This window comes from Mustelus asterias, chromosome 12, assembly GCF_964213995.1.
Source record: "Mustelus asterias chromosome 12, sMusAst1.hap1.1, whole genome shotgun sequence".
Classification (NCBI taxonomy): domain Eukaryota; kingdom Metazoa; phylum Chordata; class Chondrichthyes; order Carcharhiniformes; family Triakidae; genus Mustelus; species Mustelus asterias.
Window position 1 is genome coordinate 57133914 of NC_135812.1, and position 25474 is coordinate 57159387.

Sequence of the window (25474 nt, forward strand, 5' to 3'; positions counted from 1 at the left end):
GCTATATACACACAAGCTGAATGTGTTGTGTAGTTTTACATATGCATGTGTGTACTTGGTTGCTGCATACTTCACCTACCACTCTGGCTTTGCGATTCCCTGCTCTTTGCTCTTGGTCAGTGCCTCCTCCAACATGTGGAGACAATGTTCACGTGCCTGATGCAACAAGACAACAGTGGCAAAAAGAGAAAAGGGAAAGGCAAACCAGTTAGTATACAAACTTGAATCCAGTGCCATCAAGATAAATTACATTTTGCATATTCATTCCCAAAAATCCATCATACATATCACTTGATATGTGACCATCCTGTAAAAATACTTCCTTCAGTGTATAACTTCCAGTAGTTTATCCACTTCTACTTTTTTGAAACATAACATAAGAAATAGGAGCAGGAGTAGGCCATCTAACCCCTCAAGCCTGCTCCGCCATTCAATAAGATCATGGCTGATCTGATAGTGGGTTCAGTGCCACTTACCCGCCCGCTCCCCATAACCTCCAATTCCCTTAATGGTTAAAAATCTATCATTGACTTAAACACATTTAACGAGGTAGCCTCTACTGCTTCACTGGGCAGAGAATTCCAAAGATTCACTACCCTCTGGGACCACTGAATACATGTGAATTCCCAGTGATACTTGCCAGCCAGTTCCTCATCTCTCAAGAGTTCTCCTGGAGTCTAAGCCAATATTTGTCCCTTAACCAATATCACTAAAAAAAAAATAATTATCTGGTCAGGTATCTCAATGTCACTTTTGGGGCCTTACAGTATCCAAATTGGCTGCTGCTTTTCTCTACACTCCAACAGTGACTGCAATTCAGGATGCCAAGGCCAGGAATGTTAATGCAAGTCCTATGCTGTGGGCAACCTTCTTACCTAGGTAAAGGAACTAGTCACAGCAACCTTTCAATACTCGCAACTTCTTCAATTAAAAGTCACATTAAAGTAGGATACTTTTACTCCAATCTAAGCTAATAATTATGGGATGAAAATGATCCACGATTTGCTGGCGGTACTGGAAATATTGGGTTGTTTCAGTCTGGTACCAGCAGTCACAGCCGCCAGTTTGGCACAAGTTAGCAATAAACAGGCACTAGTTAGCTTTAATATCAACCCCACTCAGAGGAAATATGTTGGGTGGTGCAAAAAATGGGAAAACTAACTCACTGGGTAGTTGAAAATGGTCCGAAGTGGAGGTTGAGGCACACTATTGCAGCAGAGTAGAGGAGGCTTTATTCTGCAACTACGCTAAATTGCGCCTTGGTGGCCAAAGATTGCAGGTTAGGTGGATTGACCATGCTAAATTGCCCTTGATGTCCAAAGATGTACAAGTTAGGGGGATTGGCCATGTTAAATTGCCTCTTGGTGTCCAAAGATGTGTAGGTTAGGTGGATTAACCGTGGAGAATGTGTGGGGTTATGGGGATGGGGTGGAGGGGAGGGCCTGGACGGGATACTTTTTCGGAGAGTCAGCGCAGACTCGATAGGTTGGATGGCATCTTTCTGCACTGTAGGGGTTCTATGCTAACTACTACCTGACCTGAGAATACTTGATACCAACACTAATTTTTTTTTTAAATACCCAGGATATCAGGCTTTGCTGGCATTTTAGTTCATTCTTAGTTGCTCTGGTAGTAGAGGCGAATGCTAATCTTAAATGCATTTGATCAACCCTCATAATATCCCCTCCTCCAGTTTAGTATCCATTTATGTCTGATAACACTGCTGAAGTTCATTGGGATATTTTCCCATATTAAAGGCACTACATAAATGCAAGTTGTTGCTTAAAGTCAAACTCATTTCATTTCTCTTCTGCTCATCTTTTCTTATTACTTCAAAATAAGAGAATTCGTTACTCCCTTTACTCCTCTTCCCACAGATTTTAAAACTCGGGCTTGGTGTCACCGAATGCTTTGGTGATTAACCTCAGCTTCTCTTCTACTCCTTTCAATTCTGGTGGTATTTTTTGAGCCAAGATTCTCAATTTAAGAAGTCCTGTTGAATGCTGGGCTGGGTACTTGACCAAGGAATCTTCCGAGAACAGTTTTACATCAGCACTGATGCAGGACTTGACCATTTTCATTTTGGTTGGTTTTCTCACCAGAAGGCAAATTCTTTCAGGGTGTAATTCTAAAGCTCTTGCTGTCGGACCACCTACAAGCATGTGTGACTTGGACAGCAATTATAAGAGCAGAGAATATTTAAAAAAACAAATTTGATTCCATCTCTTCCCAGCAGAGATACTGGCTGAACTTCCCCTTCCCAACTGAAGGGCCAATTGTAGCTCCAGCTCATGAGAAATCAAAGTAAATAAAAAACTGCTGTATCAAATAATTCAACTCCTAGGGTAATATTTTTCCAAGTCCTCCTTTCTTGTTACAGTTCAGTGACCATAATGCTAGGAATGCTAGATCGGTTATTCTCCATCACACAAGGCTTTTCAGATTAGTTGGAGCAAGTCTGTTCCTAACTTGCATGATATCAGTTGACTCATCACCTGCTGATGATGGTTCATTTGGACACTTGTCTTTAGCTAGATTCCTGGTGGGTTGGTTGCTAAGTCCTCATTCCTTCATTGCTCATCATGCTGGAATGAATCTCATTGTGATGACAAATAGCAAAAGATGGGTGGAAAAGCATCTAGTCAACATACTTCACCTGATCCTGCCTTCCCCCCCAGACCCTTTGACTTTTTTCGCCCCAAGAGCGATATCTAACTCAGTCTTGAAAACATTCAATGTTTTGGCCTTAACTGCTTTCTGTGGTAGAGAATTCCACTCTCTGGGTGCAGAAATTTCTTTTAATATTAAAAGATAATCCTAACCGACTCAATCTCTCGTCATACGTCAGTCCCGCCATCCCAGGAATCACTCTGGTAAACCTTTGCTGCACTCCCTCTATGGCAAGAACTTCATTCCTCAGATAAGGATGCCAAAACTGCACACAATATTCGAGGTGTGGCTTCACCAATGCCCTGTATAATTGCAGCAAGATTACAAAGGCCAGCATACCATTTGCCTTCTTTACTGCCTGTTCCACCTGCATGCTTACCTTCAGCAACTGCTGTATGAGGACACCCAAGTCTCATTGCACATTCCCCTCTCCCAATCTATAACCATTCAGATAATAATCTGCCTTCCTATTTTTGCTACCCAAGTGGAGATCCTCACACTTATCCACATTATACTGCATCTGCCCACTCACTCAGCTTATCCAAATTACACTGAAGGGTCTCTGCATCCTCTTCATTGCTCACTCTCCCACCCAATTTTGTGCCATCTACAAATGTGGAGATATTACATTTAGTTTCCTCATCTAAAATTATTAATTTATATAGTGAATAGCTGGGGTCCCAGCACTGATCCCAGCGGTACCCCACTAGTCACTGCCTGCCATTTGGAAAAAGGCCTATGTATTATGACTTGTTGTTTCTATCTGCCAATCAGTTTTCTATCCATCTCAGTGCACTGCCCCCAATAGTTTTAATTTTACACATTAATCTCTTACGTGGGACTTTGAAAACCTTAGAAAATCCAAATAAACCATATCCACTGGATCCCCCCTCTTCAATCTCAGAGTTACATTCTTGAATTCCAGTAGATTTGTCAAGCATGATTTCCCTTTCATAAATTCATGCTCACTCCATCTGATCCTGCCACTGTTTTCCCAGTGCTCTGCTCTCAAATCCTTGGTAATGGACTCTGGATTTAAATCAATCTAGATCTAAATAAACCGATTAAACTAATAATCAGCTTTTCTATTCAGCCAAAGTGGATAACCAGATATTTTCCCACATTATACATAATTTGCCTAATTTTGCCCACTAGCTTGATTTATCTATATTCCTTTGCAGACACTTTGCATCCCCCTCACAGCGTGCTTTTATACCTACCTTTCTATTGTCAGCAAATTTGGTTACAATCTTGTTGGTAAATTGCTCATTGGAGTCATTTAGTAAATTTGGTCATTTTGGTTCATAGTTCCCCCCACAGACATTGTAATATTTGTTGTAGCCACTCATTTTCAGGGTAGTTCAGGTAACTGGCAGACCAGTTTGTGGAAGCAATGTCTAAATGAAATGGTAAAGGTTACTTAGTTAATACCTAAAGGGTGTCAGTTTTCTGACTAGAAACATATGTGCATGAGGAGAAACAAAAGCTTTTAAACTCAGTGCACACCTGGCACTGTGCACGGGCTGCCACTTGCTGGTTTAAACAGTTGATAATCCAATTTCCACTGTACATTCTGGATATGTCATAGTGGTACAACAACTAAATCAATGTAACATTTGTTAAGGTATAGCAGTTCAAATACCATCCTAATGCATTTAACCTCTTAAAAGGAGAGTTACAGTGAAGTTACTCAGTACCTTGACAGACAGCTTTGGTATTTTCCGGTTGGCTGCATCTCGGAGGGGACAGTCAGGATCTTAAAAGAAAGTGGACACAGAACATAACGTTAACTTCCACATTCACCATGCCCTCAGGCGGACAGAGCACTGAGCTGCTGACATATCATCACAGATTTGGGAATTTATAGTATAGGACAAGAACGCCCAGCCGATCATGTCTGTGCCAGCTCTCTGAAACAACTACCCATTCAGCCTCGTTTATTGCCTCAATCTTCATGTCATAATTTGGATCTTTTGTTCCTTTTCCGACAGAAAATATTAGAAAAGTTTATTAATTGGAAAAAAATTGGAAAAGGAACCTTAAAGATTAGTGTATCCTTCTAAATGAGACAAAGAACAAAGAAAACTACAGCACAGGAACAGGCCCTTAGGCCCCCCCAGCCCATACCGATCATGAAGCCCCAAATAGACTTTAAAAACCCTCAGCCCTTACTCAGTCCACATCCCTCTATTCCCTCCCTATTCATGTATCCATCCAGATGTCTCTTAAATGTTGCTAATGTGCCTGCTTCCACCACCTACTCCAGCAGCGCGTTCCAGTCACCCATCACTCTGCGTGAAAAACTTCCTTGATTGTTAAGATGCAAACGCGTTCAATGTTATTTCACGGACAGCAGATAATTTTCAGTTTGGTATATTGGTGAGAAGAGCACATCCCAGGCCTTCCTTTACTGGCTCCAAGCAGCAAGAGATAACATACAAAAACAAGCATAGTTGTTTGGTAGTGCAGAACTTGAGTACTGCTGAAAAAAAAGAGGCATGCTGTTGAAGCTTTTCATTTTGCACTCTTTAGGGCAGAACTGCATGAATACCCAATTGTAAAAGGGAACAACAATTTATTCTGCACCTTATAAATGGTGGTGATTTGTTGACAAGTAGATTCTAATTGGTAAAGGCTTTGCCATGGAGAATGCACCAGGCAATAGTTATCCCCCAAAGCTTTTGTTTCTATTTAAACCAGGCTAGTCAACTCTGATTTGTCAAGACATTGCCATCGGGAATGCACCAGGAAATAGTTAATCCCAAGCTTTTGTCTAGTTGAAGGCGACACAATGCCTGGATGTGTTCTTTTAGTTTTCAAAGGACAGGGCCCTGTATAGGAATATATGTAGCAAAAGTGTAAGTGAGCTACACTGCAAGCCCAATTGATAATCTTAAATTGTTTGTTAGTGTAATTCTTAGCACAATCAGGATTGTTTAATAAGTGTTGTCCAAAGAATTACACAAAGACTAGTGGCAGGTCAGAAGATTGGACAGAATATGAAAAACAGTAAATAATGTCTAAAAATAATGAGGGAGAAATTAGAAGAGAAAAATAGCTTTAAAAAAAACCCAAAAACAGAATAAGAGTTTGTGCAGGTTTTAAAAAAGAGATAACTAAAGTCAGGGTTGGTCCAGTAGAGAGTGAATCTGGGGAATTAATAATGGGGAATAAGGAAATGCTGAATGCATTGGGCAAATATTGTGTGTCTCCCTTCACTGCAGAAGACACAAATCCCAGAAATAATTGTGAATCAAGAGGTGAAAGAGAGATGGTACTGAAAAGAAATACGATCACCAGTAAAAGGTACTGTAAAAATTATTGCAACTGAAGGCAAATCCCAAGTCCTAGTGGACTTCATCCTAGGATATTAAAAGATTATGGCTGTTGAGATAGTACTTGTTGGTTTTAATTTTCCAAAATTCCCTGGATTCAGGAAAAGTCCCGTCAGATTGGAAAATAGCTAATATAACTCCGTTTTTCAAGAAAGGAGGGAGACAGAAACTACAGAACAGATAGTCCAACACCGGTCATAAGGAAAATGTTGGAATCGATTATGAAGGAGGTAATGGGAGGCACTTAGAAAATCTTAAGTTGTAGAGTTAAGAGAGAAATCAGGAGGGCAAAAAGGGGACATGAAATTGTTTTGGCAGATAAGGCAAAGGAGAATCCAAAGAGCTTCTACAAATACATAAAAGGCAAAAGAGTAACTAGGGAGAGAGTAGGGCCTCTTGAGGATCAACAAGGTCATCCACGTGTGGATCCACAAGAGATGGGTGAGATCCTAAATGAATATTTCTCATCAGTATTTACTGTTGAGAAAAGCATGGATGTTAGGGAACTTGGGGAAATAAATCGTGATGTCTTGAGGAGTGTACATATTACAGGTGTTGGAAGTCTTAAAACGCATCAAGGTAGATAAATCCCCAGGACCTGATGAAGTGAATCCCAGGACATTGTGAGAGGCTAGGGAGGAAATTGCGGGTCCCCTAGCAGAGATATTTGAATCATCGATAGTCACGGGTGAGGTGCCTGAAGATTGGAGGGTGGCAAATGTTGTGCCTTTGTTTAAAAAGGGCTGCAGGGAACTACAGGCCAGTGAGCCTCACATCTGTGGTGGGTAAGTTGTTGGAAGGTATTTTGAGAGACAGGATCTACAGGCATTTAGAGACACAAGGATTGATTAGGGACAGTCAGCATAGCTTTGTAAGTGGAAAATCATGTCTCACAAATTTGAGAATTTTTTGAAGGGGTAACCAAGAAGGTAGATGAGGGCAGTGCAGTTGATGTTGTCTACATGGACTTTAGCAAGGCCTTTGTCACGGTACCTCATGGTAGATTGTTGCACAAGGTTAAATCTCATGGGATCCAGGTTGAGGTATCTAAATGGGTACAAAATTGGCTCCTTGACAGAAGCCAGAGGGTGGTTGTAGAGGGTTGCTTTTCAAACTGGAGGCCTGTGAAACCAGTGGTGTACCTCAGGGATCAGTGCTGGGTTCATTGTTATTTGTCATTTTTATTAATGATTTGGATGAGAATATAGGAGGCATGGTTAGTAAGTTTGCAGGTGACACAAAGATTGGTGGCATAGTGGACAGTGAAGAAAGTTATCTCCGATTGCAACGGGATCTTGATCAATTGGGCCAGTGGGCTGGTGAATGGCAGATGGAGTTTAATTTAGATCAATGCAAGGTGATGCATTTTGGTAGATTGAACCAGGGCAGGACTTACTCAGTTAATGGTAGGGCGTTGGGGAGAGTTACAGAACAAAGAGATCTAGGGGTACATGTTCATAGCTCCTTGAAAGTGGAGTCACAGGTGTACAGAGTGGTGAAGGCGGCATTCAGCATGCTTGGTTTCATTGGTTGGAACATTGAATACAGGAGTTGGGACGTCTTGTTGAAGTTGTACAAGACATTGGTACGGTCACACTTGGAATACTATGGACAGTTCTGGTCACCCCATTATAGAAAGGATATTATTAAACTAGAAAGAGTGCAGAAGAGATTTACTAGGATGCTACTGGGACTTGATGGTTTGAGTTATAAGGAGAGGCTTGATAGACTGGGACTTTTTTCTCTGGAGCGCAGAAGGCTGAGGGGTTATCTTATAGAGGTCTATAAAATAATGAGGGGCACAGATCAGCTAGATAGTCAATATCTTTTCCCAAAGGTAGGGGAGTCTGAAACTAGAGGGCATTGGTTTAAGGTGAGAGGGGAGAGATACAAAAGGGTCCAGAGGGGCAATTTCTTCATACAGAGGGTGGTGAGTGTCTAGAACAAGCTGCCAGAGGTAGTAGTAGAGGTGGGTACAATTTTGTCTTTTAAAAAGCGTTTAGACAGTTACATGGGTAAGATGGGTATGGAGGGATATGGGCCAAATGCAGGCAATTGGGATTGGCTTAGGGGTTTTTTTAAAAAAGGGGGCAGCATGGACAAGTTGGGCCGAAGGGCCTGTTTCCATGCTGTGAACCTCTATGACTCTATCTTAATGCAATTAACAGAGTTGACATGGTTTCGTGAAAGGGAAATCATGTTTGACTAACTTATTAAGAGTTCTTTGAGGAAATAACAAGCAATGTGGAGAAAGAGGAACTTTCAGATGCGGTGTACTTGGAATTTCAGAAGGCATGTGACAAGGTATCACATCAAAGGTTGCTGGACAAAATAAAATCCCAGGGGAGTAATATATTAGCATGGAAAGATGATAGGTTAGCTAACAGGAGGCAAAAGTAGGGAAGAATGTGTCATTTTGGGTGGCACAGTGGTTAGCACTGCTGCCTCACAGCACCAGGGACCCAGGTTCAATTCCGGCCTTGGGGGATTGTCTATGTGGAGTTTGCACATTCTCCCTGTATCTGCATGGGTTTCCTCCCACAGTCCAAAGATGTGCAGGTTAAGTTGATTGGCTATAGTAAATTGCCCCTTAGCACCCAGACATGTGTAGGTTAGGGGGGATTAGCGGGGTAAATACATGAGGACACGGATGTTCTGTTGGAGAGTCAATGAAGATCCGATGGGCCGTATGGCCTCCTTCAGTACTGTAGGGATTGTATAATTTCAGTTGGCAAGCTGTAACTAGTGAACTGCCACAGCGGTCCCAACTATTTACAATCTATATCAATGACTTGGATGAAGGGACCAAATTTTTGGATGCTAAATTTGCTGATGACTCAAAGATAGGCAAGAGAGTAAGTAGTGAAGAGAACATGTGTCTGTAAAGGGACACAGATAGGTTAAGAGAGTGAGCAAAAATGGAGTATACTGTGGGAAAATATAACTTTGTCCACTTTGGCAGGAAAAATAGAAAAACAGGCCGCTATTTAAATGCAGAGAAATTGCAGAACCCTGTGGTTCAGTGGGATCTAGATGCTCTGGTACAGGAATCATTAAAAATTAGCATGCAGATACAGCAAGCGGAAGAGTTAGGAAGGCAAATGGAATGTTGGCATTTGCTGCAGGGGGAATGGAATATAAAGTAGGTAACATTTGCTACAGTTGCACAGATTATTGGCGAGACCCAATGTCCCACTGTGGGTGGAGCTCAGAAACAGGAAGGGCGCAGTCACTATGTTGGGAGTGTACTACAGGCCCCCCAACAGCCCAAGGGAAGTGGAAGAACGGATATGTCAGGAGATACTGGATAGATGCAGGAAAAATAGGGTTGTTGTAGTGGGAGACTTCAATTTCCCTGGTATAGACTGGAAATCGCGTAGGGCTGGGAGTCTGAATGGGGAGGAATTTGTAAAATGCGTACAGGAGGGTTCTTTGGAACAATATGTAGATAGCCCGACTAGAGAGGGGGCTACACTGGACCTAGTACTGGGGAATGAGCCCGGTCAGGTCTTCAAAGTTTCGGTAGGGGAACATGTGGCAAATAGTGAGCACAATTCTGTTAGCTTTAGGATAGTGATGGAAAAGGATGAGTGGTGTCCCAAGGGTAAGGTGTTGGATTGGGGGAAGGCTAACTTTAGTGGGATTAGGCAGAAATTGGCAGCTGTTGATTGGGAGAGGCTGTTTGAGGGTAAATCCACATCTGGCACGTGGGAGTCTTTTAAGGAACAGTTGTTAGGGCGGCAGGATAGGCATGTGCCTGTAAAAAAGGATAGGATTCGAGAACCATGGATAACCAGGGAAATTGAGGGATTGGTCAAAAAGAAAAGAGGGGCGTACGTTAGGTCCAGGCAGCTAAAAACGGAGGGAGCTCTGGAGGAATACAAAGAAAGTAGGAAAGAACTCAAACGAGGAATTAGAAGGGCGAAGAGGGGTCACGAAATGTCCTTGGCAGACAGGATTAAGGAGAAACCCAGGGCATTTTATTCATACGTTAGGAACAAAAGGGTTGTCAGGGAAAAAAAAAAATCAGACCTCTCAGGGACAAAAGTGGGGAATTATGCTTAGAGCCCAAAGAAGTAGGGGAGATCCTAAATGAATACTTTGCGTCGGTATTCACAAAAAAGAGGGATGTGTTGACTGGGAGTGTCTCGGAGGGGAGAGTCGACCCGTTAGAGAAAATCTCCATTACAAGGGAGGAAGGGTTAGGTTTGTTAGAGAATATAAAGACTGACAAATCCCCAGGGTCTGATGGAATCTATCCAAGGCTGCTCAGGGAGACGAGAAATGAAATCGCTGGGCCTCTGACGCAAATCTTTGTCTCGTCACTGGACACAGGTGAGGTCCCAGAGGATTGGAGGATAGCTAATGTGGTCCCGTTATTTAAGAAGGGTAGGAAGGATAACCCGGGTAATTATAGGCCGGTGAGCTTGACGTCCGTGGTCAGGAAGTTGTTGGAGAAGATTCTTAGAGATAGGATGTATGCGCATTTAGAAAGGAATAAACTCATTAACGATAGTCAGCATGGTTTTGTGAGAGGGAGGTCATGCCTCACTAACCTGGTGGAGTTTTTTGAAGAAGTGACTAGAATGGTTGACGAGGGAAGGGCCGTGGATGTCGTCTATATGGACTTTAGTAAGGCGTTTGATAAAGTCCCTCATGGTAGGTTGGTGCAAAAGGTTGGATCTCATGGGATAAAGGGGGAGGTGGCTAGATGGGTGGAGAACTGGCTTGGTCACAGAAGACAGAGGGTGGTAGTGGAAGGGTCTTTTTCCGGCTGGATGCCTGTGACTAGTGGTGTTCACAGTAAGAAGTCTCAACACCAGGTTAAAGTCCAACAGGTTTATTTGGTAGCAAATACCATAAGCTTTCGGAGCACTGCTCCTTCGTCAGATGGAGTGGAAATGTGCTCTCAAACAGTGCAAACAGACAAAATCAAGTTGCAGAATACTGATTAGAATGCGAATCCTACAGCCAGCCAGGCCTTAAAGGTACAGACAATGTGGGTGGAGGGAACATTAAACACAGGTTAAAGAGATGTGTATTGTCTCCAGACAGAACAGCTAGTGAGATTCTGCAAGCCCAGGAGGCAAGCTGTGGGGGTTACTGATAATGTGACATAAATCCAACATCCCGGTTTAGGCCGTCTTCATGTGTGCGGAACTTGGCTATCAGTTTCTGCTCAGCGACTCTGCGCTGTCATGTGTCGTGAAGGCCGCCTTGGAGAACGCTTACCTGAAGATCCAAGGCTGAATGCCCGTGACTGCTGAAGTGCTCCCCCACAGGAAGAAAACAGTCTTGCCTGGTGATTGTCGAGCGGTGTTCATTCATCCGTTGTCGTAGCGTCTGCATGGTACCTGCCACAGCAACCTCTGCAAGACGTGCCGGATCATCGACACGGATGCCATCATCTCACGTGAGAACAGCATCTACCAGGTACACGGTACCTACTCTTGCAACTCGGCCAACATTGTCTACCTGATACGCTGCAGGAAAGGATGTCCCGAGCCATGGTACATTGGGGAAACCATGCAGACACTAGCTGTTCTGTCTGGAGACAACACACATCTCTTTAACCTGTGTTTAATGTTCCCTCCACCCACATTGTCTGTACCTTTAAGACCTGGCTGGCTGTAGGATTCGCATTCTAATCAGTATTCTGCAACTTGATTTTGTCTGTTTGCACTGTTTGAGAGCACATTTCCACTCCATCTGACGAAGGAACAGTGCTCCGAAAGCTTATTGTATTTGCTACCAAATAAACCTGTTGGACTTTAACCTGGTGTTGTGAGACTTCTTACTGTGTTCACCCCAGTCCAACACCGGCATCTCCACATCATGACTAGTGGTGTTCCGCAGGGCTCTGTATTGGGACCTCTGCTGTTTGTGATTTATATAAACGATCTGGAAGAAGGTGTAACTGGGGTGATCAGTAAGTTTGCGAACGACACAAAAATGGCTGGACTTGCAGATAGTGAGGAACATTGTCAGAGGCTACAGAAGGATATAGATAGGCTGGAAATTTGGGCAAAGAAATGGCAGATGGAGTTCAATCCAGATAAATGCGAAGTGATGCATTTTGGTAGAACTAACGTACGGGGGAGCTATACGATAAATGGCCGAACTATAAAGGGTGTAGATACGCAGAGGGACCTGGGTGTACAACTCCACAGATCCTTGACGGTGACGTCACAAGTGGAGAAGGTAGTGAAGAAGGCATATGGCATGCTTGCCTTTATAGGACGGGGCATAGAGTATAAAAGTTGGGGTCTGATGTTGCGGTTGTATAGAACGTTGGTTCGGCCGCATTTGGAATACTGCGCCCAGTTCTGGTCGCCACACTACCGGAAGGACGTGGAGGCTTTGGAGAGAGTACAGAGGAGGTTTACCAGGATGTTGCCTGGTATGGAAGGGCTTAGTTATGAGGAGAGATTGGGTAAACTGGGGTTGTTCTCACTGGAAAGACGGAGGATGAGGGGTGACCTAATAGAGGTGTATAAAATTATGAAAGGCATAGATAGGGTGAAAGGTGGGAAGCTTTTTCCCAGGTCGGTGGTGACGTTCACGAGGGGTCATAGGTTCAAGGTGAGGGGGGGGGGGGGGGGGGGGGGAGAGGTTTAACACGGATATCAGAAGGACGTATTTTACACAGAGGGTGGTGGGGGCCTGGAATGCGCTGCTGGGCAAGGTGGTGGAGGCGGACACACTGGGATCGTTTAAGACTTGTCTAGATAGCCACATGAACGGAGTGGGAATGGAGGGATACAAAAGAATGGTCTAGTTTGGACCAGGGAGCGGCACGGGCTTGGTGGGCCGAAGGGCCTGTTCCTGTGCTGTATTGTTCTTTGTTCTTTTGTTACCCCATCAAGAGTACAATGTACAGTTTTGGTCACCTTATTTAAGAAAGGATATAATTAGATTCGAAGCAGTGCAGAGAAGGTTCACGCAACTGATTTCTGGGATGAAGGCATTATCTTATGAGGAAAGGTTAAATATATTTGGTCTGTATCCATCGGAATTTAAAAGAATGACAGGTGATCTTACTGAAACATATAATATCCAGAGGGGACTTGACAAGGGTGATGCTGAAAGGATATTTCTCCTGATGGGAGGGATTACAACTCGAGGGCACAGTTTAAAAATAAGGTGTTAATGATGCCAATGAGGAGATAGAGTAGTGGAGGCAGGGTATTTAATATTTTTAAAGCAGAGTTAGATTCTTGACTAACAATGGGGTCAAACATCTCAGTCCAAGGACATCACTGCAGGAGTTAAAGAATAAAGAAAAGTACAGCACAGGAACAAGCCTTTCGGCCTTCCAAGCCTGTGCCGATCATGATGCCCTAACTAAACTAAAACAAAACCCTCTGCTCTTACTCGGTCCGTATTTCTGTATTCCCTCCCTATTTATGTACCTATCCAAATGCCTCTTAAAATGTTGCTAATATGCCTGCGTCCACCACCTCCTCTGACAGCGCATTCCAGACACCCACCACTCTCTGCGTGAAGAAACCTCCCCCGCACATCTCCCTTCAACTTTCTCCCTCTCACCTTGAACCTGTGCCCCTTTGTAATTGACACTTCCACCCTGGGGAAAAGCCTCGACTATCCACCCTCACAATTTGTAGACCTCTATCAGGTCTCCCCTCAGCCTGTGTCTTTCCAGTGAAAACAATCCTAGTTTATTCAACTTCTCCTTATAGTCAACACCTTCGAGACCAGGCAACATCCTGGTGAAACTTCTTTGCACTCTCTCCAACACTTCCACATCCTTCTGGTAGTGTGGTGACCAGAATAGCACACAATTCTCCAAATGCAGCCTCACCAAGATTTTATATAGCTGCAACATGATTTGCCAACCCTCGTACTCTATGCACCAGCCAATGAAGGCAAACGTACCATATGCCTTCTTAATCACCTTGGCCACCTGTGTTGTCACTTTTAGGGAACTGTGAACCTGCACACCCAGATCCCTCTGTATGTTAATGTTCCTAAGGGTTCTGTCATTTACAGTATAATTCACACCCAAATTTGATCCTCCAAATGCATCACCTCGCATTTTTCTGGATTAAACTTCATCTGCCATTTCTGTACCCAGGTCATCAATCTATCTACATCCTGTTGTATCCTCAGACAATCCTCAATGAAGTGTCTTAGGCCCAACAATCTTCAGCTACTTCATCAATGACATTCCTTCCATCATAAGGCAAAAAATGACAGGACAATAGAAGCCACAATTAATTAGCTGCGATTTTATCAAATGGCCCAGCAGGCTCAAGGGACTGAATTACTGCTTCTAATTTGTATAATCGTTCGTACTACCAGAATTAGAATAATTGGACTCTCACCATCTTAACCCTCTCTTTTCCAGCAGACGTGGTACATTCACACAACTTTCCAATCTTGTGGCACCACTTTTAAGGATGTTTGAAAGATTATTACAGCCTGTGATTTGCTCTGACATTGTTCACCAATCTCTGGTGCATGGCACAGGATCAAGTACAAATCTCAGCTTTTGAGTTCTATTTTCTGTATCTATACAGTCAGATTATCTGTTTCCTCCTCTGTGCACTTTCGTTCCATTATCACATCCTATTGCGGAAACCAAGGCAAGGTACTCATTCCTGTCATTCCTTTACTCATTTTTTGTTATTCATCAAGTCTTTACAGGCTGGGCCAGCATTTATTGTCCACCTCTAATTGCCCTCGAGAAGGTGGTGGTGAACTGTCTTCTTGAACCACTGCAGTTCATGTGGTTTAGGTACACCCACAATGCTGTTAGGGAGTTCAGGATTTTGACCCAGCAACAGTGAAGGAGCAGTGATATATTTCCAAGTCAGGATGGTGAGTAACTTGGAGGAGAATTTGCAAGGGGTGATGTTCCCAGGTATCTGCTGTCCTTGTCCTGCTGGATGGTAGTGGTTGTGGATTTGGAAGGTGCTGTCTAAGAAACCTTGGTGAGGTCCTGCAGTGCTTCTTGTAGATGGTACACAGTGCTGCCACTGTGCACTGGTGGTGGGAGTGAATGTTTGTGGAAGGGATGCCAATCAAGCAGGCTTCTTCGTCCTGGATGGTGTTGAGCTTCTTGAGTGTTGTTGGAACTGCACTCATTCAGGCAAGTGGAGAATATTTCATCACACTCTTCACTTGTGCCTTGTAGAAAGTGGACAGTTTTGGGGAGTCAGGAGGCGAGTTATTTGCAGGGTTCCTAGTCTCTGACCTGCTTTGGTAGCCACTGCAAATGAATGGCTAGACCAGTTCAGTTTCTGGTCAATGGAACCCCCCAGGATGTTGGTAGTGTGGGAATTCAGCAATGGTAATGCCATTGAATGACATGAGGTGGTTAGGTTCTCTCTATCAGAGATGGACATTGTGCCACACAAATGCCAGGCAATACGTGGAGTTTGCACTTTCTCCCCATGTCTGTGTGGGCTTCCTCCAGCTGCTCCGGTTTCACCCCCACAGTCTAAAGATGTGCAGATTAGGTGGATTGGCCATACATGAGGTTATTGGGTTAGGGCAGGTGATTGGGCCTAGGAAGGGTGCTCTTTCAGACAACTGGTGCAGACCTGATGGGTTGAATGACCTCTTCTGCACTGTAGAGATTCTATGATTCTATGAAATGTTACTTGCCATCTGTCAATCCAAACCTGGATGTTGTCCAGGTCTGGCTGCATTTGGATATGGACTGCATCAGTATCTGAGTCTTGACAGGTGCTGAACATTGTGCAAACATAAGTAAACATCCCCACTTCTGGCATTCTGATGGAAGGAAGGTCATTGATGAAGCAGCTGAAGATGGTTCAGAATCCAACATCAAGTTTAGATTAGATTAGATTAGATGTTATGAAGATTGAAATAAGACTAAATTAAAGGCTCTGTATCTAAATGTGTAGCATTCATAACAAAATAAACAAATTGATAGCGCACATTGAAGTAAATAAATATGGTCTGATAGCCAATATGGAGACCTGGCTGGAGGGGGGCCAGGATTCAGTCCTGAATATTGAGGGGTGCATGACCATCAAGAGGAATAGGAAGCTCGGTAAAGGTGGAGGGTTAACACTGTTAATCAAGAATGGCATTGGTGCAATAGAGATGACCTTGGATAAGGAGATCAAGGTGTAGAATCAGCTTGGGTGGAGAGGAGAATAGTAAGGAAATTAATTCACTAGTGGGAGAGGCCCACAACAGCCATCACAATGTAGGGCAAAGTATACAAGAAATATTGAATGCTTGCAATAAAGGAACAGCAATAATCATGGGGGATTTTAATCTACATATAAACTGGAAAATCAGATTGGCAATAGTAGCCTGGAGGAGAAATTCATAGAATAGTTGAGATAATTTCTCAGAGTAGCACATTCTGCAGCCAACCAGAAAGCAGACTTGGTATTGTGTAATGTTACAGGAATAAATTAATAACCTCAGAGTAAAGGCATCCCTAGGTAATAATAACCACAAAATAATTGAATTTTACATCCAGTTTGAAAGGGAGAAGAGTGGATCCAAGATTAGTATTTTTAAACTTAAATAATGGCAACAATGTGGGCATGAAAGCTGAAGTGAACTGGGATACGAGGCCAGAGGATAGATCAATAGAAAAGCAGTGGCAGACATTGAAGGCAATATTTCAATAAGTTCAATACATTCTAGGAATGCAAGAACAGATAGCAAGAGTTTCTATAGGTCATAAAACAGAAAAAGTCAAAGCAAGGGCAGCACTGCTGCCACACAGCGTTAGGGACCCGGGTTCAATTCCGGCCTTGGGTCACTGTCTGTGTGGAGTTTGCACATTCTTCCGTGTCTGTGTGGTTTCCTCTGGGTGCTCTGGTTCTCTCCCACAGTCCCAAGATGTGCGGGTTAGGTTGATTGGTCATGCTAAATTGCCCTTCATGTCAGGGGGACAAACACGGTAAATATGTGGGGTTACAAGGATAGGGACTGTTGCTGGTGCAGGCTTGATGGGTCGAATAACCTCCTTCTGCATTGTAGGGATTCTATGATTCTGAGTGAGTGTCGGTCCTCTGGAGAGCGAGAGTTGAGAATGGGGAGTTAATAGTAGATAAGGAAATGGCAGATGAAATGAAGTTATTTTGGTTCTGTATTCACTATAGAGGATAGAGAAGGGCCTGTAGATGTACTGTACATGAATTTTCAAAAAGCATTTGATAAGGCGCCGCATCGAAGACTATTGCAAAAAAAGCTCACAGCAGAAGGGGCAAAGTATTAGCCTGGAATGAAGATTGGCTGGTAAGGCCAAGAGTATGCATAAACGGGTCTTTATCTGATGGGCAGGATGTGACAGGAGGAATCTCGTAGGGGTCTCAACATTATATAATTTACATCAATGACTTAGATGACAGCTTTATCTTTGCGCCATCTGCAAATTGTTAGGAAAATATATTGTGAATATGATATACATGGTTTGCAGATGGATATAGATGGTTTGAGTGATTGGACAATAATCTGGCAGATGGAGTATAATGTGTGAAGTTTTTCACTTTAGCAGACAAAAAAAGTATTACTTAACTAGAGAACAGAATGCCAAGGAGCAGAAGGATTTAGATGTTCTCGTGAATGAGTCACAAACACTCAGTATGCGGATGCAGCATGTAATAAAGGCTACCCTTTATTATGAGAGGAATTGAACATAAAGAGGAGGTTATACTTCAGTTATACAGGAAATTGGTGAGACAACATCGGAGAGAAAAAAATATTCATCGCGCTACCTCTCGTTTGTTTGCCAGTGACCTCTAATCGATGTCCTGGATATTGATCCTTCTGCCATTGGAAACAATTTGTCTTTATTTATTTGTATCAAAATCTTTCATAATTTCTAACACCTCAATTACATCTGGCACTAACCTTCTCTGCTGTAATAAAAGCAAGCCTTAACCTTTCTATTTTTCCAGGTAATTGGAGTCCCAAATCCTTAGTACCATTTACCATTTCTCCTCTGCACCCTCTCTAAAGCTGAGTGAGGTATTGTCAGGGCGATTAGCAGGGTAAACATGTGCGGTTATGGGGATAGGGCCTGGGTGGAATTGTTGTCGGTGCAGGTTCGATGGGTTGAATGGCCTCCTGCACTGTAGGGATTCTGTGATTCTATTGTGTGCGAGTTAGACTTGGAATAAAGCTCACTCAACAATGTCCCAACAAGTACTGCTACCTCAGGCACAGCAGCTCTCTCAAAGAGAATGCCTAATGCAGCAGAGTGACATTTTCTATATAAGTCCTGTAAAATCTCTGAGGCTCAATATTAAATCGAGCGATTCTTCTTGGTGGATTTAGAGAGGGTGCAGAGGAGATTTATGTGACTGGTTCTAAGGATGTGGGAGTCCAATTACCTGGAGAAACTAGAAAGGTTAAGGCTTGTTCTCGTTACAGCAGAGAAGGTTAGTGCCAGATGTAATTGAGGTGTTAAAAATTATGAAAGATTTTGATACAAATAAATAAAGACAAATTGTTTTCCAATGGCTGAAGGATCAATAACCAGGACATAGGGGAGGCGATGGTATTATCACGAGACTAATCCAGAAACTCAGTTAATGGCTGGCCAACATTTATTGCCCATGCTTAGTTGCCCTTGGAATGTTCTGGGGACCCAGGTTCGAATTTGAATTCAACAAAAAAAAAAAATCTGGAATTAAGAATCTACGGATGACCATGAAACATTTGTCAATTGTTGTAAAAATCCATCTGGTTCACTAATGTCCTTTAGGGAAGGAAATCTGCCATCCTCACCTGGTCTGGCCTGCTGTGGCTCTGGAGTCACGTGTAATGTGCTTGACTCTCAGCTGCCTTCCAAGGGCAACTAAGCATGGGCAATAAATGTTGGCCAGCCAGCGACGCCCATGTCCCACGGATGAATAATTAAAAAAATTAAAGGTCACTGACAAACGAATGAGAGGTGGCAGGGTGAATATTTTTTTCTAACTTTTAATAATCTGGAATGTACTGTCTGAAAGGGTGGTGGAAGCAGATTCAATAACAACGTTCAAAAGGTAGCTGGATAAATACTTGAAGAGGAAAAACGTACTCCGCTATAGGGGAAGGGTGGGGGATTAATTTGATAGCTCTTTCAAAGAGCCAGAATAAGCACAACAGGCCAAATGGCCTCCTGCTGTGCTGTATAATTCTATGAATGTAACTTGCACCGAGAATGTTTGATATCGACTCTGGGGTGAAAGATGGATCAAAATTCCTTTCTGTAATAACAATATCTGAACAAGTGGGGTAGATGAGGTGAACAGCGTGGAAGTAATTAAGGGGATGCTAGATAAACATACAAGGAAGAAAAATAAAACAGGTTATGCTGATAGGGTTAGATGACATGGGATGAGAGAGGCTCATGTGGAGCACAAACAAACAAACATTGAACTAGTTGGGTTTCTGTGCTGTAAAATCTTTGCAACAGAGAACAGACTCCTCCAAGTTCAACTCAGAAGAATTCAGCATTCAAAAGTTATTTTCCGTGGTCACATTATATCAGAGAGTAGATGTGACAATGCTTAGTCCTAGTCTTCGTACTGGTAGCATAAAGATGCCGATGGTGGGACCATCAAACATGGTGTGCAAGGTTCCTACACATATTTTACTGTGAAAACATATGAAACCCAGCAGTGTAACTTATAAAATGCTAAATATACTCACCAGGAGGTACAAGGTCATCTTTTGCAGGCTCTCCATTCTATGAGAAATAGAGTTAGAGATTAGAAGACACCTAAAAGTTAATTTGTCACAAGTAGCCTTACATCAACACTGCAATGAAGTTACTGTGAAAACCCCTCGTCACTACACTCCGACACCTGTTTGGGTACGCTGGGGGAGAATTTAGCATGGTCAATGCACCTAACCAGCACGTCTTTGGGACGAAACCGGAGCATCCGGAGGAAATCCACGCAGACACAGGGATTCACCTTGTGCATTCTGTGCAAACTCCATACAGACCCAAGCCGGGAATTGAATCCAGGTCCTTGGTGCTGTGAGGCAGCAGTGTTAACCACTGTGCCACAGGAAGTGGAGAATCTGATCACACCACTTTCCACTGTTACGTCCCCTTTGAGATTTGTGATTGTGTCCTTTTCAGTCACACGGCTGAGATATGGCTTATGATGGAGACTCTATTGTACTTCAGATCTACACCTCCTCAGCCACACAAAAACTACCGCAGACTGCTCAGTGGAAAACAGAAGCAATTAATGCTTACCCAGCCCCATGTAACACAAACTGAATTTTTTGCTACCAACATCTAGCAAATTGGTCAGTGATCAGTTGATTCCTGCATCAACATTACCTTGCGCAGCTTCATCTGTTTCTGATAAAATGAATTCCATTCCTTCTTTCTGGATTCATCGTCACCATCCGAGTCACTGTCACCGTTTTCATTATCGTATCTGAAAGAGAGTACAGTCAACTAAAAACAAGACAGATTGGGCTGGTCAAATAGACTAGCCTCCAACAATTTGTAATGGCCCATTTCACACAATGTTACAACTTGCACAATTACACAGTCTGTCTACAAAGCCAGGCCAATGGGCTCTGCCAATAGTGATGATTTATTTGATGCTATGGAACTCGCTCTTTTCTTCCTCCTCTTAAAAGCCAAGTTTGGCGTCACCTTTAATCACTGCTTCCTGAGATACTTATTTTCTCTCTCACTAGTTGTCACCTTGCGGTCAAAATCCTGCACTGTGACCCAAATCTTTCACCAAGGTTTTTCCAAGAAAAAAAACATTATGCTGAGACATTTCCAGCTTATGCAGCCTATACGGTTAGAATGGTCAGACATAGCTTGTTTCACTGTTGTAATGAAATTGGAATGTGTAACAAGTTCATTATCAACCAATATCACCATTTCTAAATGATTAACTGTTTAACATCCACTCCTGAATGGAATTGTTTTGGATTTAAGATGGGTTATTAAGAAAACTTTTCACCGAGGGGGTGAATCTGGAATTCTCTGCCCAGATTAGTGGTTGAGGCAGAAACCCTCAGCTCATTTCAGAGGTACCTGGATCAGAATTTGAAACGCTGTAACCTGCAAGGCCATGGACCAGGTACTGGAAGGTGAGATTAGAACAGGCAGCTAGTGCAGACACGATGGGCTGAATGGCCTCATTCTGTGCCATAACTTTTCTATGGTTCTATGAATGAGACAAATACCAGACTTCTGACCTCCATTACTTTTAACCCAAAAAAGTCAGTTAGTACAGTTCTCCTGGAAGCTCAGCTGATGAAAGCCTGCCGCTGAACTGACTTGGCGCCACACAATTACTTAGTTAAGTGCAAGAATTTAATAGTCACTTAACACTGCCCAGTCTCAAACATTGAGAACTCTTTCTTCCATGAACCTGAGCATCAACAGTACTGTCACAAATTAGTGTTCCAATTTAAAATTACAGCACTGCGACTCTGAGCTTGTTTGTACACTGTGGGAGGGGTATACCTTAGTAAATGTAATGCCTGCTATTAATTAGTGAATGCAACATTATACCTGCTGGTAAATACGCATGATCCACTCGCTGGTATATTGTACATACTAACAGATACAATGCAATAACTTCAAATTAAATTTAAACTAACTTTATTTCCATATGTTCACTCTGTGGACTTGGTAAACTGTTGAGTGGAGTGCAAGTTAATCTAACTCCCCCTAGTTTCTATACAACCAAAACTAAATTCTCCACTTGCCTAAACGTGGAATAAGTTGTAAATATGCAAGCTGCAAGTTTCTGAACTCACTGAATAGACACAGGGTTCAAAATGTTCCTGTTTATAATAATTTGATATAGTGTGCAGGTTACTGAATGTGCAGAAATCAGTTGGTTTCACATTCTGCAACTTGTTTCCAGTCCTCAGGCTTGTTAAATCAGCAATTTAATTCCTCATATTTTATTGTGAGATGCCGCTGGTTTTCCAGTCATGTCCATCAGCTCTCAACGGTAACGTGAATTGTCATCCAGATCTGAAGCCAAGTTAGTCAGTCAGAATTTCTCTTTAATCTATTGAACTGAAACCAACAGCGAAAATTGGGTTTTGTTCAGCTCTAGTGCAGTCAGTCAGAACGAGTACTTTCAGCAGATAGCTTGTCCAATACAAACCTGGTAAGCTTTCAAACACTAATGAAGTACTCTGCCTCTTTTCCTACAATGTTTGATCCAATTGCCAACATATCATAGAATCCTACAGTTCAGAAGGAGGTCATTTAGCCCTTTGAGTCTGCACCAACCACAATCCCACTCAGGCCCTATCTCCATACATTTACCCTGACATTAAGGGGCAATTTAGCATGGCCAATGCACCTAATCCGCACATCTTTGGACTGTGGGAAGAAACCGGAGCACCCGGAGGAAACCCACGCAGACATGGGGAGAATATGCAAACTCTACACAGACAGTGACCCAAGCCAGGAATTGAACTCGCGTCCCTGGCGCTGTGAGGCAGCAGTGCTAACCACTGTGCCACCGTGCAATATATATTGCAAACGTTGATGGTAAATCTTACCATAACAAACCTACCTCTCAAAGCCATAGCCTTTCCTTCCTCCTTCATACAGATCACGGATGTACCCAAATGGCCCCTGAGCTGTTGGCTTTTCGGCAGATGCCTGGGCCTTGCTGATATCAAATCTCTGAAGAGAATCCAACTGTCTCATCACAATCTCTGGGTTCTTGCAATGATCGCATGCCCGATTACAGGCTGGCACCTCATCTCCAAAATACTTGGCAATGGCTGCATGTCGACACCTGAGAATACAACAAAGAGTCAGTCAGCTCCAAAAACCAGGGCCTGACAGCACCCTGCATCATTCTGCAGTGACAAACACCCCACATACTTAGCAACCAATACGGAGGAAGCACACCATGTAGTTTCCTGGAATATGTTTTTGGTTAATATGCAAAACCCATGTTTAAGTCCGAGTTTTGCTGCTGCTCCAGGTTATGTACTGACTACAGTGATGTTCCCTGCAGTGAAAACCTAAAGAGAAGATAATCAACCTGCTCCTCTGGTGCATTATTGTCTAAATTATGTTTTTGTGGGGACTTGCTGGAAGACCTATCCAGATGGAGAACAATTGGCGGAAGGCCAGTCACTGAGTCATGACTCAAGTCCCCACAAAAACATAATTTAAACAATAATGCACCAGAGGAGCAGGTTGATTATCTTCTCTTTAGGTTTTTTACTGGATTAACTAATTCACAGATTACCAGTTGTTCTAGAATATTACAATATGTGCTGGTTGTCTCACAAATTAAAAGGGTCACAGGGCAGAACCTTTGTTATGCATTGTAAAACAGGAAAGTAAAGCATCTTGACCATCCACAATTGACTATAGAAGGAGCTATGCCCCAAGTTATTTAATCTCTAGTTCTGCAGATCTCCCCTTTAACCTCCCTCACCTAAATCACGCAAAACCTTAGAACACTGATCTAACCACATAACCTGCATTGTACATCCAAGCTTGTTTTCCTAGACATAATATTTCGATGGTGGGTCTTCTAACCTCCGCTCCTAGCCGGATATTCTTCTAGCTTTACATTGTGGTTTACATACAAAAAGTCTTCTGTTACAGGGAGTCCTTGGAAATTTTAATGATACAGGGGGCTGGCCTCAGAAACAAAACATTTGAGAGACTCTGCTCTATGACTTCACCTTCCCAGTGTTATGGTTCAGGTTAGAAACTCCAAACTGTTTTATATAGCCCGGCTGAATCATAAATTTTGCATCTTGATTTTGGCTCGGATAAGCAGATGTTTCACTTCAGATATGATTCAAGTGACCCACTAGGGAGTTATTATCAAACAAAGTTTATTTAAGAATATAGTTAACATATATCAGATGAAAATTGGCAAGAACGTTTATTAATTACAAACAAGAAGCAAACAATCATGATTATGTATAACTCTTAACCAAGATCTCTACAATGTTCCAATCAAACCAATCCCATAGGCAAAAGACCCTTTCAACAGTTTTAACACAGCACAAACTAATGCTCATGTGATACTGGAATTTGAGTCCTTTGGTTGGAGAATTGAAAGCTCTCAGTCTTGATACGCTCAGAACAGGTTGAAGTCAGAACAACTTCTCAGAACATCAGGGACTTGAGACAAACTAACAGCAGATTCTCTCTTTCAGGAAGGCAAAACCTTGCTTTAAGATCATGAGCAGAATTTTCAAATAATACAGGGTGAGCTGTTCAGTTTGCTATCCCTGTTAAAACCCAACTGCAGCTCAGAACTGAAAATGAAGCCTTAAACCCACTGGGAAAAGACCTGTTCAAAAACACATGACCATCCTCCTCGCAATGCAGGATCATAAAACAAATCCCAGAGTAAACAAAAACAACCCAATTTAAACCACTTAAGTAGCAATAAAAGGACTCATCGTAGTCAGCCCGACAACATAATGACATCAGCTAAAGCTGAGAGCTGAGAAACACTGACTGTGAGAGCTGCAGAGATCATGATTTAAAAAGAAATCTATTAAAAGGTACACTAACATCACACCAGTTAATGAAACAGCAACAAGAGTGTGTGTGTAAATTTAAGATTACACTAAGATTGAAAGGTGGAATTGCAGAAAACAAACTCTTTACAAAGGGTGGTTATAATGTAGAATTCTCTGCCACAAACATTATTGATAAATTCTATTTTGAAAAAGACAAATATTAAAAGCAATAAGGAGCGGGCAGAGTGAGATTGGCTTATGTAGAATCATTGAATCCTACAGTGCAGAAGGAGGCCATTCAGCCCATCAAGTCTGCACTGATCACAATCCCACCCAGGCTCTATCCCCATAACCCCATGCATTTACTCTAGCTAGTCCCCCTGACACCAAGGGGCAATTTAGCATGGCTAATCCACCTAACGCGCACATCTTTGGACTATGGGAGGAAACCAGAGCACCCGGAGGAAACCCATGCAGACACAGGGAGAAACTCCAAACAGACAATGACCCAAGCCGGGAATTGAACCTGGGTCCCTGGCGCTGTGAGGCAGCAGTGCTAACCACTGTGCCATCAAGCCACCCCTAATACATTGGCACAGACTTGGAGCTGTGTACTGTGACATTCTAAAAGTCCTGAAACAGTGGACTGCAATTGTGTGAAGTCCAATGATATAATCTGCATTCAGTGCAGAGTGCATGCACTCAGCTGACACCGAGGGATTATACTGCTGTTAAGACTAAGCAGCCTGACCCATCACGGATCAAAAAGCACAAACCACACTGGTTTTCCTGGAATCCCTTATGAGACCCGAAAGCCACTGTCTCCACAGTGACAACACAAAAAACCCCTCTGCTGAGCAGCAAGTCTGAACAGTGCGGAGAAAAGGCACTGGGAACGAGCACGAGGAGCTGTTGTTGTGGAATCAGAAAAACAAAAGACATAGCAACACTTTCTTCAGGTTAGCAATAAAAACTTAATGGAAAATAGCAGCTGACAGGGTACAAGTGAAGTTCAAGTT

At 42.8% G+C, this 25474-nt stretch overlaps 1 protein-coding gene across 4 annotated transcripts in view; it reads right to left on the minus strand.

Annotated features, from left to right (window-relative positions):
• recql5 (RecQ helicase-like 5) overlaps window positions 1-25474 on the minus strand; it is a 111055-nt gene that overhangs the window by 29662 nt on the left and 55919 nt on the right. For 3 of the 4 annotated variants that reach the window (XM_078225273.1, XM_078225271.1, XM_078225272.1), the window contains 5 exons: window positions 22526-22753; window positions 20302-20401; window positions 19659-19695; window positions 4368-4426; window positions 80-156 (listed from right to left, as the gene is read on the minus strand). In XM_078225273.1, coding sequence (XP_078081399.1) covers window positions 80-156; window positions 4368-4426; window positions 19659-19695; window positions 20302-20401; window positions 22526-22753 — 501 coding nt within the window. Of the gene's footprint in view, window positions 1-79; window positions 157-3890; window positions 4068-4367; window positions 4427-19658; window positions 19696-20301; window positions 20402-22525; window positions 22754-25474 lie in introns of all 4 variants that reach the window. The other variant, XR_013499118.1, reaches the window with a different exon arrangement.